Source organism: Tetrapisispora phaffii, chromosome 13 (genome assembly GCF_000236905.1).
Source record: "Tetrapisispora phaffii CBS 4417 chromosome 13, complete genome".
NCBI lineage: Eukaryota > Fungi > Ascomycota > Saccharomycetes > Saccharomycetales > Saccharomycetaceae > Tetrapisispora > Tetrapisispora phaffii.
The window spans coordinates 138,984-155,584 of NC_016532.1; the positions used below are offsets into that span (position 1 = coordinate 138,984).

General features: G+C 33.2%; 4 protein-coding genes across 4 annotated transcripts; 3 read left to right on the plus strand and 1 right to left on the minus strand.

Annotated features, from left to right (window-relative positions):
- Positions 1-1,204: 1,204 nt before the first annotated feature.
- On the plus strand, positions 1,205-2,518 carry SUP45 (translation termination factor eRF1; the record flags this gene model as incomplete). Its single annotated transcript, XM_003688035.1, has 1 exon — positions 1,205-2,518. The coding sequence occupies one exon, from the start codon at positions 1,205-1,207 to the stop codon at positions 2,516-2,518; it is 1,314 nt and encodes a 437-aa protein (XP_003688083.1).
- A 292-nt stretch (positions 2,519-2,810) lies between these two features.
- On the minus strand, positions 2,811-5,099 carry MAK5 (ATP-dependent RNA helicase; the record flags this gene model as incomplete). The annotated part of the gene is made up of 1 exon (XM_003688036.1): positions 2,811-5,099. One exon carries the CDS (start codon positions 5,097-5,099, stop codon positions 2,811-2,813), a length of 2,289 nt encoding a protein of 762 aa, XP_003688084.1.
- A 280-nt stretch (positions 5,100-5,379) lies between these two features.
- BMT2 (25S rRNA (adenine2142-N1)-methyltransferase) lies at positions 5,380-6,369 on the plus strand (the record flags this gene model as incomplete). Its single annotated transcript, XM_003688037.1, has 1 exon — positions 5,380-6,369. The coding sequence occupies one exon, from the start codon at positions 5,380-5,382 to the stop codon at positions 6,367-6,369; it is 990 nt and encodes a 329-aa protein (XP_003688085.1).
- Positions 6,370-7,609: 1,240 nt separating this feature from the next.
- Positions 7,610-16,441, plus strand: TPHA0M00770 (uncharacterized protein; the record flags this gene model as incomplete). The annotated part of the gene is made up of 1 exon (XM_003688038.1): positions 7,610-16,441. One exon carries the CDS (start codon positions 7,610-7,612, stop codon positions 16,439-16,441), a length of 8,832 nt encoding a protein of 2,943 aa, XP_003688086.1.
- Positions 16,442-16,601: the final 160 nt, after the last annotated feature.

The window sequence follows — 16,601 nt, forward strand, 5'->3', positions numbered from 1 at the left end:
TTTTTGAGATGGATAGTTGATCAATGCATAGTATTTATATAAATGTGAATTGCAGGAGACAAGGAAACGAAAAGCAGAGCTTTTCGTTTCCTTGTCTCCTGCAATGTAGTCGATGTTGTTTCGATGTCGTTGCAGCTGTGACAATTGCCATTCCAACAAACACGGCATCTCGTATTGAGGATTTCTTTTGGAGAAAGACAACACTTTTCAGCTCGATAATAGGAATCCCAAGTATGTCTTCAAGTGATCTGAAGGTGTCGAAACGCTAAATAGGAGAAATCCAACGAGCAACTTAACTGCTACAACGAGGGTGAGGTTGGTGAGCTAGTTAGCTGGTCCAGCTGCAAGAGTTCGAGTTTGCAGAGTAGAGAGACCTGCCCTGTTGAATTGGCTTTGCATCAAAACGAACAATGAACATTTGCAAATTCGAAATGTTTGCGGTCGCATGCGTCTTAGATGGGAGGGGGCCTTGTGTGAATGTTGCAGTGCTTTTGGGGTCCTGAGGGAAGAGAAGCTGTTCGCACAGTGCTTGCCATGCCGGCGCTGGGTCCTGTGATTTAGTGGATGCCAGAAAGTAATCGCGCTGCGACGGCGGGAGCATCCACTAATGGGCCGCATTTTCTGCGTTTCTTTTTTGTTTCTTTCTTGTTCGCCGTTGTGCATTTCTTTTCCGACGCAGAAATTACAGGAACCCCGGCGTAACACAATGAAGGGACAGCGAGCAAGAGGGGCGAGAGCGGTTTTCGAGAGGAAATCGGAATTTCATGGACAGCCGTCCCGTTTGGGAGACGGCGGGCCGGGTGGCACCCTGGCCATGCATTGCGTGGTGCGGGTAAACAGCTCACGTGAGATGCACGTGAGCTACACGTGACACATTTGATTCGTGGGGAGTGACTAGGGAAGTGTTTTTTTTATCATTTTGCACGCACAACGCTCGCAAAAATTTTCATCACCTTGGGCGGGCGACTATTGAAAATTTCAGTGATGCACGACCACACATAGTTAGCACTTGAGATGAGCTTGGCTTCAATTAATAGCTGGTAATGGTGGTGCAATTGATGTGACGGCGGGCTGGCAAGCTGTGGGTATATAAAGATGTTGCCAATGGAGTCTGCTCCTGTATTGCACGTCACTGCACGCTGTGTTTTCTATACTCCCAACCGTACTCAAGGGCTAAAACGTACACGCACGCACACTTATCACAATGGAAACTGACGCTGAGAGAAATATCGAAATCTGGAAGGTCAAGAAACTTATTCAATCACTGGAGAAGGCCAGGGGTAATGGTACCTCCATGATCTCGTTGATCATCCCTCCAAAGGGCCAGATCTCGATGATCCAGAAAATGCTAACCGATGAATATGGTACTGCCTCTAATATCAAGTCAAGAGTCAATAGACTATCGGTTCTGTCGGCAATTACCTCTACGCAACAAAAGCTGAAGTTGTATAACAAGATCCCTCCAAATGGGTTGGTCCTATACTGTGGTGATATTATCACCGAAGAGGGTAAGGAAAAGAAAGTCACTTTCGATATCGAACCTTACAAGCCAATCAACACATCTTTATACTTGTGTGACAACAAGTTCCACACCGAGGTTCTTTCCGAGTTGTTGCAAGCTGACGACAAGTTCGGTTTCATCGTCATGGATGGTCAAGGTACCTTGTTCGGCTCGTTGGCAGGTAACACAAGAACAGTTATGCATAAATTCACCGTCGATTTACCAAAGAAGCATGGTAGAGGTGGTCAATCGGCTCTTCGTTTTGCTCGTTTGAGAGAGGAAAAAAGACATAACTACGTTAGAAAAGTCGCAGAAGTCGCGGTCCAGAATTTCATCGTCAACGATAAAGTCATTGTCAAAGGTTTGATTCTAGCAGGTTCTGCCGACTTCAAAACAGATTTAGCAAAATCAGAACTGTTTGACCCGAGATTGGCTGAAAAAGTCATCAAGATCGTGGATATTTCATATGGTGGTGAAAATGGTTTCAATCAAGCTATTGAATTGTCAGCTGAGACTTTAGCAAACGTTAAGTTCGTCCAAGAAAAGAAACTGTTGACAGAATACTTCGATGAAATCTCTCAAGACACAGGTAAGTTCTGTTACGGTATAGATGATACCTTGAAGGCATTGGATTTAGGTGCTTGTGACAGATTAATCGTCTTCGAAAACTTGGATACCGTCAGATACACCTACAAAGACGCCGAGGATCAAGAAGTCATCAAGTTCGTCAAACCAGGTCAAGAAGATAAGAGTTATGCCATTGATAAGGCTACCGGCCAAGAAATGGAAGTCGTTAGCGAGTCTCTATTGATCGAATGGTTGGCTGAACATTATAAGGACTATGGTGCCACTTTAGAATTTATTACTGATAAATCTTCTGAAGGTTCTCAATTCGTGTCAGGTTTCGGTGGTATTGGTGCCTTATTACGTTATAAAGTTAACTTTGAACAACTTCAAGAAGATTCCGATGATGAATATTACAACTCGGATGAAGGTTCTGATTTCGATTTTATTTAAGCTCAATCGAATTTTAAAATAAATAAATGCAACCAAAATTTAATTTCTCAAACGATTATACTATAATTAATCATAATAAGTAGGCATTTTATATTAGTTCAAATACTAATTAAGAATTATAGGAAAATATTATGGATTCCAAAATATGTATATATATATACATAAAGACGTATATACACCTATAAAGGTTTAAATAAAAAATATTATTTTCGTTACCCAATAATTATATTAATGATAATTAATTTAGTTTACAACCGTATATATCCATAGATATATCCAAATAATCGATTTATCATTTTTTTTGCTTCTTATTTTGAACAGTGGCTAAGGCGTCAACTTCATCGTGACCAATAATATTTTTATGACCTCTTTTCTTTACTAAATTGTCTGCAAGATTAACTAAACCACCAGTTAAATACTTTCTTCTCATATCTTTTCTAATTGGCTTAGATAATAAATTATTTAGTTGAATTTTCGTCATTCTCATATCATTCCTTTCCATCGTTTTGTTCATTTTTTTAGTCTTGTTTTTAGCCAAAAATGTGTCCACTATTTCATCATCAGAATCAAAATCAATTCCCAGCTCATCTGCAGCTTTCTTCATCCACACATCATCTTTTCTTAAAGAGGTAGAGGCTATATCATTGTCGGCCAATTCACTAGCACAATGACTACGTTCTCTTATTTGGGCTAATACATCTAGATCAATTGGTAACAAAGGAACTGTGTTTTGCCATTTCTTGAAAAAAGGTTTGCTGGAATGTTGGGATTTATTATCCAACATTTTTCTTAACTTTCTTAGTGGACCAATAGCTTCTTCTGGGGAACAGATCATTACCGAGACACCTTGCTTACCACCACGAGCAGTTCTACCAGATCTGTGAATATAAACATCTGCTGTGCGAGGTAAATGGTAATGAATGACATGTTGAATATCTGGTATATCTAAACCTCTTGCAGCAACATCACTGGCTATTAATACGGTTGGTTTACCTAATTTTTCATTCTTTTCAGATTGAAATTGATATTTCTCTAGGTTCTTTAAACGGTTTTTTTGGGTCATTGAAGAGTGTAGTTGAAAAGTTGATATTTTTAAGAAAGTTAAGAATGAATGCAATTTCTTAACGGAATCTATAGCATTACAGAAAATCAAAGTTTTACCTGGAAACATTGAAATAAAATAATAGGAATATAAGTCTCGCTCTAATGGTGCACATTCAATTAATGCTTCTTTCACTTGTTCACTCACTTTTTGCTCCGGATTAGTATCAATTATAACTGGTTTAGACTTAAATTGAATTTTATTCATCAAATGCTTCAAAACAACATTCATCTCAGATTCATTCTCATCAAGTTTCTTATTCTTCCAATTACTCGACGCAAGTTTATCAAATAAATCAATAGAAAAAGTAGCTGAAAAAATCATTGTTTGCCATTTTGCTGTGCCTTCCATTTTTTTATTAGCATTGTTTAAATGCTTTAAAATGTTTTCAAATTCATCAAAATGACCGTCCTGTAATAATCTATCAGCTTCATCTAATACCAAAGTATCTATTTTGGCAAATCTATCAATCAAAGTATTATCTTTCTCAAGTAACTCTAAAAATCTACCTGGAGTCGCTACTACAACTCTACCGCTTCCTTTATACTTCAATAGACGTTGTTGTTTCTGGATGGATAAACCACCAGTTAAAGATAAAATAGAATATGGATTTTTTTCAATGATAAGTTTAGAAATTTTTTGTAAATGTTGAGTGACTTGTTGAGCCAATTCTCTAGTTGGTGTGAATATCAATGCAATTGGTTTATTGGCATCTACTTTAGCTGTTCTAAGTAAATTCTCTAAAATTGGTATACCGTAAGCTAGTGTTTTACCCGAACCCGTAGAAGCTTTACCCATGATATCCTCACCTTTCAAGGCATGTGGAATAGCTTTCATTTGGATTTCAGTAGGTTTGGTAAAAGCTAAAGACGCTAAACCATTTAATGTAGTAAATGATAAATCCCCGACAACATTAGTCCACTCTGGAAGATCAATAGAGGATACTTCATTATCTAGATTAACATCTGATGTGAAAACATTGGTCTTCAAAGCATCATCTCCGACATTGATGTTGTCTTTTTTATTATCATCACTATCTTCTTCATTATTATTATCACTATCTTCTTCTTCTTCTTCTTCTTCTTCGCTTTCGCTAGTAGCAGCACTCAATTCACCTTCCTTGATATCATCCATGTTTTTGAATTCAACGAGATCATCTATGCCAGTATTCTCATCGATTTGAATATCATCTTGATTCTCATCGTCCTTTTTGATATTGGTATCTGTTCTTGTGATGAATTGTGCTTGACCATTAATAATTTTCACATCAACACCATCAATTTCCTCTAAACCATATAAACCACCGAAATCACCCAAGGTATCAGGAATATCGACTTTTTTCCATTTCAGTTCTGTAGATTTGACAACTTTACCTTCTGATTTGACATTGGCATTTTTTTGTACCTTTTTAGGATTCTTTTTAGGATTCTTCTTGCCGTTGATTTTACCCAATCTTTTTTGTAGTAATCTGTTTGCCATTTTACTCAATATTCAATATTACAGTCTCACCTACTGATCCCAACAATAATACAAACTAATACAATTAATAAATACTTCTCTTTACTCAATATACGTTTATATAATGTAGCTATTAAAATTTTTCATCAACTCATCTCATCGCATCTCATCGCTTAAGTATGCACTTTTTCAGTTAACATAAAGCAGTCAAAAAATTATGAATAACACAATGAGATTTAAATGATAAAGTGAATGGAGCAGTGAGAGATTCAGACAGTTAGAGATAAGAAGATATACGATCATGCTATCTAGGAAGAGACAGACTATAACAGGGAAGCAGGTAGTAGAGAGAGTTAAGAATATTAAGCCCAGCAAGACCAGAAAAATTATTCGCCGGTTCCATTTGTTAATATCTAAAAGAAAGGCAATCGTTGGCAAGTTGAAGATAAAGAACATCGGAGATAACGATGAAGAGAGCAATGTTATAAGCATTAGAAAACAACTGAATGGCCGTGAACTAAAAATGTATAACGAAGGGTTCAGCAACGACAAGGCGGATGAGCGCGAGAAACAGTTACTAAAGGTAAAAGTCACCGATGACCGTTATGAATTGATTGCTTTACTCGGGTACATCATGAATGAAATAGTGAATAAAGGTGGGTTAAGTAACTACCAATCTGCAAGCAGAGTAGGCCAAGACAATAAACGTGGTGGGGACTCTTCGAAATTATTGGTGAAGTGGCTACTAGACGACCTGCAGTTGACCTCGATCGACCGAGTATTAGAAATCGGATGTTTGAGTTCGCAGAATCATATCAGTAAGTTTAAGATAGTGAATGGCATTGAGCGCATTGATTTACAAAATATCAACAATGATAAGAAAATATTAAAACAAGATTTCATGGAAAGACCATTACCTAAGGGTCCTGAAGAGAAGTTCGATTTAATTTCATGTTCGTTAGTATTAAATTTCGTAAATACACCACTGGATAGAGGACGAATGCTTCTCCGATTCAATGACTTCCTTTTGGATAGAGGGTACGTCTTCATCGTATTACCATTACCATGTTTAAATAACTCCAGATACATGAACAGTGACACCTTCTGCCAATTGATGAAACACTTGGGCTTTGAGAAATTACAATACACAGAGACTCATAAGATTTGTTACATGTTATTCCAACGAACTATGGGGTATTCCCCAAACTGTAACTCGGTCAGCACCTTCTCTCGTAAGACGAAACTCTCTGATAAGCCCGGCATGAACAATTTTACAATTTTACTTCCTTGAAGGGACGGCCACTCTCGAACTTGAGCAGCCTCCACCCATCTTATTAATATAAATATATTTGTGTATATCAACGAATTTGTGTCATTTTTATTAAGCTGAGAGCTAGCCCAGGACCTAGCTCAGCACCGTTCATCACCAGTCTTTCCCTTCGTCCCTCCATCTTTTTTAGTGACAATAGTAGGTCCTTCTACGCCACACACCAGATAATTACTTTTTTTCTGAGAAAAACACATTTCGTACCGCATTAGGCCATCTGTCCTAATGCGGTACGAAACTCATAGTTGGCTGCTGTATTAACAGGGTCACATTGCACGCATCTCTAGGCGAGATCGTGAGCATGCACATGAAAAAGCCGCGCCAAACAGGATTTCCCGATGTGGACATTCTGTAAGACACATCGGGATGAGCACGGAGAAGGCCCCGTAGCCTGCCGATTGGGAATGTAAAAAAGAAACGCTGCTAAAGAGCGCCGGTAGGCCCCTTCCGAACACGCGTGCTTACAGTTGTAGCTCGTTATTTCTTTTTATTTGTTCTGCTCACTGGTCAGAAACAGGCGGAGAACCTACGAAATTAAAAAAGAAAAAAGAAAAATGACAACAACTGTTAGCACGCTCATAAACAAAGGTTCGAAAAATAAAATTAATGGTTTTCGAAAATATTTCGTAAGTAATTTAATTATTGAATTATTTGTTTCAATTGAACATACGAACTTCATAAGAGAATACTAGAACAGTTACTCAAACAAGTACATTGTAATTGTTTCTGTTCTTGAAGAATGACACAGTTGTTGAGAAACGTGTGTGTGAGATCGAAAATTCAAGAGACAAACGGTTCTTTCTATTTCAATTTTTTAGCCTTGCTAAATAAATTAAGTGAAAAGTGAAGAGTATAATATGGTAGTAGTGTGTGTATTTTTGTAGATTTAAATACGGTATATTTAAGCATCTCTCTATATATGCGCTTGTATACGTAAGACAGATATAGTCTAATATAATAAATCGAAACTATATAATTATTCACGGGTCCGATGCTTATTGTCAGTTAGTTCTATTACTTAATATATTTGAAATTGGTGAATAACTGCAATAGCTTTTGAGATCTAATTATTGTTTGTTGACGGTTGGAACTGGTTTAAACAGATACCATTATATATAAGAATAGAGGCAAAAACGTGAATGATCCAAAGATTATAAAAAAACAACAACAAAACTAAAGGATACACAGACATTCCTCCATCATCATGGCACATACATCGAAGGAACAAAAAGTGCCAAGGGTTAACATGAGTGATAGGCTATGCTATAACGTTATCTGTGATAGAATTTATCAGTTCTTACCAGTGAAGTCGAGTTTTACATATTATACACAAGTTGAAGAATTCGAAGTTTTTTTAAAATGCAGAGATATTTTACTTACTGTCGTGGCTAAAGATAGATTACATCATATTTTAATTCATATTATGAACTGTATAGAGAAAAAAATTTTAACGAATAACATGGCAATCACTGAGGTAACCTTTGAACAATTCCAAAGTATCATTGTCTTGATGAGATTGTTGAATGATCTTATTGAATACAACTGGGATATGCATGATATGAAACAGTTAAAAGCCAGTGAACAAAAAAAAGTGCATCAATTGGATAATGCAATCTTTAGGAATAGAATGGTAGGGTTTGCATCTTCAAGAACTCAATCGCATTCTACAAGACCAAGTAAACTTCCAACTGATAATAATCTGATCCATAGATTATTGAATTTTTGTAATAATTTGAAATTTCATACCTCCACAATAAACACATTACTATCGTCTTCTGATGATTTATACGGTCAACATCTACATTTAAGATTCATGCTATTAGCAAATTATCAAGAGATCTTGAAGAAGAACTCCCTACTTAAAACGGATGCAATTTTATTAGATGTAACAATTGCTCATTTGCAATCCTTTTTAGCAGCGTCCAATCCAGATGAATATTCACTTTATTTAAATGAAAAGTTGTTACAACCATATTTTGCACATATTCATTCACCGAATGAATACAATCATCAATCAGCAAGGAAAGATGAATTTGAATTAATAAAATATTTCGATTTATTCGCAAGTTTACAAATAACGTCAAGAGATTTAATCCATTTTTTGGAGATCGTAGAAAAACTGTCAACTGTACTAGGAAAAACAATTTTCAATACTGTATTTATATCCCATGTTACCAAAACGTTACAAATTTGGATTACATCAAAACCAAATGATTTCTTAACCTTTAATAAAATGCATCAGAATGAAAAAAGATTAGATCGATACGAAATTATAGAATCATTATTCGATCAATTATTTTCAACATACAAAGTGTCATCATTACTTACTTCAAATTTTGCTAGAGATCCGATAATTCCAACATCATCAGCACCTATACAAATAAACAGCACAAGTGTAAATTACAACATTTCAGAACAGAACACAAGTTTGAATCCATTTTCAAAATCAAACTCCAGATCTAGTACCGGAACTTCAACGAATAATCCACATATAAATCCACTACAACCGGTGGGACTCAGCAGAACATCTAGTATGAATATACTAAATCAAGAAAATCAAAGTTTAAAAAGCCATGCTAAAAATAATACTCTATTAAATAGTTATGAAAGGTTGTTTTTTGACCAAAATTCAAGTAACTCATCAATTCAAACAAATAACATTAAAGATGAAATTAAAGGTGACAGTAGTAATGAACTGGATAATTCACATCTTTTTTCATACATCAACAGAAGAAAATCAAATACAGTATTGACGGAACTTATTGGATATAATAATAGTTACACTTCAAGCAACCTTGCAATTTTAAATATTTTGGGTATCCTTGCGATTTTACAAAATGATGTGATGATTGAAGCTTCTAACATATCCTTAACTGATATCAATGACCATCTGCCGTCTAACATAGACCAAAGTAAAGGACCTTGTTATTCTGATTCCACAAATAAGCAGACTGATAACGATTCATTACCGACTACGTTGAATAAAATAAAATCGTTGAGTAGCAGTATAAGAAGTTTCAAAAGAAATCCTCCAAAGAAAAAAACAATAAAATTTCTGACGCTTCTGGTTAAAAATTTAAATGGTTCATCAAGCTCATCTGAAGTCGCTTTACTGGATTCATCATATGTATTATTGTCAATGCTCTTTTTAGCATCAACAGTTTCAACCATCGATGTTAAAGCACCAGCAGTTTTTTTTTGTTGTAGATTTATTAACACATTTGGCCAAAATTTACAAGTAGGAAGAAATTGGAATGATAGAGTTAACAAAGCATTTTCAAACTTTGAAGTGAAATATCCACATATTTTTAAAGCACTTCAACTAAAATACTTTATATCATTATTACAAATGGACACAAATAATTTCATAGCTCATTTATGTTTGGAAGACGTATTGAGGGAGAGAAATTTAACAGTATTATGTCTATATACCGAGGGGTTTTCATTATATTTCCACACAAACCTTACAAACAAAATATCAAAAGAATCTAATGTGAAGACTCATGCATTCTTAATTGAATTATTCTACATGGTGATCAAAATGAGACATTCCACAATCATTGGAGAAAATGCACTAAAAGAAATCTTTCGAAAACACAATAAACATGTCGAAAATATATTTAAGTGTAATTTACAAGAGCATAAAACTGTCATATCGAAAAAGAGAGATTTTTATTTTGGATATGATTCAAATCTAGATATATCTGATAACGATCAAAACGATAATGAACTAATTACACTGTCATCAAATCCGAGTTCAGTTCAACAACAAATGGAAACAATATCTAAATACAGTTACAAATCTATAAGATCTAAAACACCAGTTTCTGTCCAATCTTCAATAATATCAAATGAGGTTGATCAAAATGAAGTTGATTTAGAAATTATGGTATCAACTATTTTAACCATTTTTAGTAGAAAGATTTATTATTTTTTTACACCAGAAAATGTTGATTCTATCGATTTAACTTACATTATAGAAACGAATCTTTGTGTTGTGAAGATAATTGCAGATGGTTATTTTAGCACTAATGATGCTATAAATAAATCATCAAGAACTTTTGTAAAAGTCTTCTTGGAATTTTTGACAAATATTAACAAAGATTCTCCTGTCCAACTAATTGTCAGTGCATATTTTATGACAACAGGTATAGTATTTATGATTTCAAAACTTTTAACTAATTTGAGTCTGTCATACGAATCTCGTGAAGTTTTATTACAAGCTGCATTACAATTTATGAATACGAAATATTATTTAACAAAGTTATTACAGGATAATGGACGTGGTTACCATATTTCCTTAATTGTTGAAAGTCAATTAAATGACATTGCTGCTGTTGTTGGTAAAGCTTTATTTTTATCTCTTTGTTGTGGGAAACCTAAAATTCAACAAATCGTTACTGATCTTTATAAGTCATATTACAAATTTGTTCTTTTATATGGTGAAATAATAGGTAGGTCAGATGAAGAACTTGATATTCAACTTGATTTTATCCGTTCACTTTCATCAGCTAATTATATCTTAATGGGTAACATCGCCTTTCAACATTACTTATTGGATACCATTATGAAACACCTACAAGTTCCAAATAGGATATTAGTGGAATCAATATTTATTATTTATGATAGATGGTTGTATCTTTCACAAAATAAGCTTGCATTAACACAAGACCAATTTGATGAGTTCAGAATATTTGCTGGTGTTATCGCTGTTTCTTCAGGTATCATCCTTTCACAAAAGACTAATACCGACAATTATTACATAAAAGAAAACATTAATAGCCTGGAAGAAAAATTTAACTATTTTATTGTGCAGCAATGTATTTGGATAAATGATTCAAGTTTATTAACCAGAGAAAATGCAAGAGATATTTTAAGTCATGAATTACATCCTCTTGCCTATAATATTTTATTAACTAACATAAAGAAAAAATTCGATGAGATATCTAAGTCTACTACAAATGTTATACTTGATGATTATTGGTATTCATTTATTGAACAAGTTATTATCATTTTAAGAACAATATTACAGAAAGACGATGATGCTACGAAAAAGAATTTAATATTGGTTTCAGTTGAAATTATTGACATAATAGAGTTCCTATGCATACACATAAAAAATATTCCAGCCAGCAATTCAAAATTTCATAAGATTGTTATTCAAATGTTAAAACTGTTTAAAGGAATTCAATCATCCGAAAATAAAATGTTTATCAAATGTCATTTTCAATTGAAAAATAAGTGGTTAAAATTCATCTTGGAAATATTTAATGATTCAGTGAACCATGACTTCGATTTTAATAACATAACCTTATCACATAAGGATATGGATCTTGACAAAAGGAAAATAGATTCTCTTTTTATTGATAGACTTTTGGAATCGTCCATAACCTTAAAATATCTAACAAAAAATCTTCCAATCGAAGTAATTCCTTCATCAGCTGATAATGATTTGAGAAAATTAAAGGCAACTGAATTTGGAAAATATTTTAGCTATTTGTTTAAAGGGTTAGAGATATGTCATATCGATGATAACATTCCTCATTTCTTAAGTAATAAGAAAACTCTCATAAGCAGTAATATTATTGCATCATTAGCAAATTTGACTAATGCAAATTCAGATGTAGGAATTGAATACGCCTTACCACTCGGGCTATCATTGAGTAGAGAAATGAAAATGTCATTTTTAAAAGTTTTTATTAACATTATTCAATCTGAAAAAAAATATAACCAACACGAAGATGAACATAACAAAATTATTATATTTACTGAATTGACCAAATATTTTCAAAAGTTTCCTTTCCTTATAAGTGACTTTTGTAAAGTTTGCCCATCTGATATTATTGATGAATTTTCAGTTGGAATTTTCGAAGCTTTTGGTGCAACAACCTTTTTCAATATCCTTTTTAAGGAACTGCTATCAAATGAGATTTCAACAATATTACGTCCATCTGAAATTCTAAGGAGAAATAGTTGCACAACTAGTATCTTAACTTTATTTGCCTCTAGTAGAGGCCATGAATACTTAGTGGATGTCCTCAAACCAGCATTATCAAATATTGTATGTTCAAACGATTTAATGGATATAGAAAAGCTAGATCCGGATGATCCAGAGACAGGTCATAAAGTATCTATATATTTGAGTTATTTTGATAAAATTGTCGAATCCATCATAGGTTCTCAAGATATATTTCCAGAATCTTTTTTTGATGTTTGTAAATCGATCTATGATGTTACTACTACAAGATTCCGAGACCATGGAGAGATCGCTGTTAGTGCATTCCTTTTTTTGAGATTTATTTGTCCTTCAATTATAACACCAGAAACAGAATCAATAGAATCGATTTTTGATACCAATAAAAAGAAAGTTTGTTTGTCAATGGCTAAGTTACTCCAAATGATTGCAAATGGTTCGGATAGTCTTACCAGATGGCCTTCTTTAAAAAATGAAATTAATAGGTTGACTATTTATCGTGAGAAAATATTTTCGTTTATCAAAAGTGTATCAACTAAAGACAAAATAATTCAAAATGATACACAAGTATCAACAGATCTTGTACCCAATCTCGCATTTCTACAAAAAGTCCTGTACTTTAATGAATTATCTATCAGGAAAACGTTACTAAAGGATGTTCAATGTTTTGGAAGTGTCGAAGAATTCATAAACTTAATTGAAATTTTTGATACATTTATGGGAAAGTTTAAACAACCAAATTTTAATCCAAATAACGATCTTCCGCAATATGTTAAGGAGCATATGTATGATATGCCTCGGCTGTACAATTTTATGGAGAAAAATGTTTTCAAGAAGAAGAACTCAACTATTATTTACAAGAATTTCATTACAGAATCTATTTCTTCAGATAATATACCAACAATTACTGTTTCATTCAGGCACTTACAATATTACTCAATTTCTAATGATGAAATGGTTTATCATTTCATACAAACTTATTCGAAAATATGGACAACAAAAAATTACCTTGTTTTTGATTGTACAGATTACTGTTCTGATGGGTTAGATAGTTTAGTACCGTTCTTAACTTTACTACTAACTTTGATTCCAGAAGAAACTCTAAAATTATGTGTTTCGTTATATGTCATCAATGCTGATTCATCTGCAGTTGATCAAGCACTTAAAGGGGGAAGTAACGTTGGATTATTTTTAGCAGCATATGGTAAACAAAAATGGATTACTAGTAATGAAGATGGTAATATTATTAAATTCTTAGGCACTAAAGGCGAGACCTTAGAAATTGTTAAAGGAGTTCGTATCTTTCTAAAAGATGTACTGCTTTATGATCATGACAGTAAGAAGTCAGTAGCTGTTGCTTTACAAATAGGTACTAATCACATTCAGGTATTAATCCAAGAACCTAAAAAAATCAAATTGACAGACACATCAACAGTAACTGAAATAAAGGTCAATCATGTTTATCATATTTCAAGAATATTGTCGGTCGACATTTCATCCTACTCGGGGAATGACTCTGAATTTACTATCGCACTTGATTCAGGTTCAGTAACATTATGTTGTGACAAATATTTGGATGTCATAAGAATGATAAATCAATCCATGTCACGCATAGAGGAGGACGCTTCAAATCAAGATAACCTCATGTCTCGTCCCGAATCAGTGGTTCTGGAGGAGAAGGATAAGGAAATCAATAAAAGATATATTGTATCCAATTTGCTAATTATTCTACTTTTAGGGTTTTCTGATGACGATATGAAAATTAAAGAAGTATCTTACAACTTAATGGTGGCTCTACAAAATACTTATAAAATGGATTTTGGGTTCTTTTTATATACCAGTCCAGAAATATATGTATCACAAAATGGTTCACAAATTCTTACTGAAGTTACCAAAACATTAGTCGCTAAATCCTCTGAGCTAACTCCATACATTATACCATGCCTCTTAAATCTTCTGGAGAGTGATATTTTAGATTTTGATGATATACCAACTTATTTATCATATCTTTCAGCTTGGATGCATAATGTATACCAACACATATACATAGCGGATCTGAACGAAGATGGTGTTGCTTTGACCACAAAAATTATTCACAGGGTAATAAGATTAACCGTCAAACATGAAGCTTATTCAAGTTTATATATAGACAATATATGGCATCCTATGCTGGTAGAATTACAATTCATTAATATTGTAGTAGACGAAACACTAGTGTATGCATCTGAGAGATTATATGAAAATAAGGATAAAAACAAAGTGTTGAATATACTAGGTTCTTTACCGACTTTTCCAGTAGCAAAAATTGTTATAGGTAAGTTATTGGATATAATTAATTCCTTTTCACACTCGTTAATTTATGAGGCTAGTAACAAAAGTTGGTCAGATCTTCTAATTTTGTCAAAATTAGCATCTGATTTGTTTTTCCAAAACACTTTAGTAGCTCAAAATTTTCTTCCAGAAACTCTAATCATCATCTCATTGTTAATTGATTTGGGCCCACTCGAACTGAGGGAAACACTTTTTGGATTATTAATGAATGTATGTAACTCATTAGCAATCAATAATACATTGCCAAGTACGAGTAAAAAACAATTAGACTCACTCTGTCAAATATTTGTTTCGCACAGATTAAGATTTATTTATGGTTTCAGTCAAAATAAAAACCGTATTTTACCAAGAATGAGTGCAGAAAGTTTTCAAGTAAATTTTAAAACACTTGAATACTTCATTGATAATATTCTATTATTAATGGAAAATTATGATGGTTTTGAATCTGCGCATTGGAAAGCATCCTATAAAAGTCATATAATTAATATTTTATTCAATAAGAAAACCTTATTGTCTGCAAGAGCTGTTATGATTTTAGGGATTGTCAACAAATCAAAAACCCCAGAATATTTGACGAAGAGAATTCTGTACAATATGATGCTGGCTACAGCAGAACCAGATTTGTCTGAAGAGCAATTGTTTTTATCTATTGCTCATGTGCATACTTGTAGCAAATTGGTAGAAGGACTCGATCCTTCTTTGGAAATAATGAAATCGATGTTTTGGTTGTCAACCACTTATGTGATATCAGAGCATCCATTATTTTTTGAAGCAGGTTTAATTTTCTTAACCAATAATATTAAACGATTATTTATGGTTGAATTACATAAAGGTAAGAATGGCAGACCATTGATAGATATTTTATTGGAGACAAAGGGGCAACTACAACCGCAATATAGTGAGATAGAAAAACTGGTTAATTTTCGTTGGGATAAGCATAATTTCACTTATATCTTATTATGGACCGTTTCCAGAGGTTTATCGTTTCCACACATCAAAGAATTTGCTCTATTTTGTTTAGTTCAGTTATTCAGAAACACTTATTATGAATTTGCTGCTTTCAAGAAGGACACTCATTATTTATCATATTATTTGTTTGTATTTGTTACAATGACACCAAGTCAACTAGAAGACGTGATAAATGCCGTTGAATACGAGGAAGAAGAAGAATTTTATCAATTTGATTCTACCAATAAAGTAACCAAACATCTACTAGATTGGTTAGTTTCAGATAACGAAGATACAATGATTACACTATATCAAATTGCACTTATTTATCGTAATTTATTAATTGATGACGCCGGTAAATTTAGATTTGGATTAATCATGAAATATTTACTGGAAAAAAATCCTGTTTGTGTTCTTCCAATATATAACATTATTCAACCCGAATTATTTAATCAATTGGCTACAGATAAAAATATATTGAACTCAGATCTTGCCTTTGAAATCATCGGATTAGTCTCACGGATGTCAGAATTCAATAAAGCTTCTAAATACGAGGAAGAATTATTAGAAACTCTAGGTAAAAGAGATCTGAGAATAATAAACAGTTTAACCACGAGACAAAACGAAAGCAAACTTTTTTTTGACCCAACGAACTTAACATTATCTTCAATTGTTGCGGAAGAGAAAAAATACACTATAAGACTTATATCAAAGATTATTCAGAATTCCGACGAGTTAAATAACAATATTTCAAGTTCACCATCCACTTCACGCATCAGTTGAATTAATACATAATTTGGACACACGCATATATATATTATTTAGCAAGAGAAATCTATTCACTATTTCTTCAAACAAAACAATTTTTTTCACATCTTGCTGAGTTAATATTCTTCAATAAGTAGATTAATATATGAAAAGAATTATGTAGAAATATTCTTGG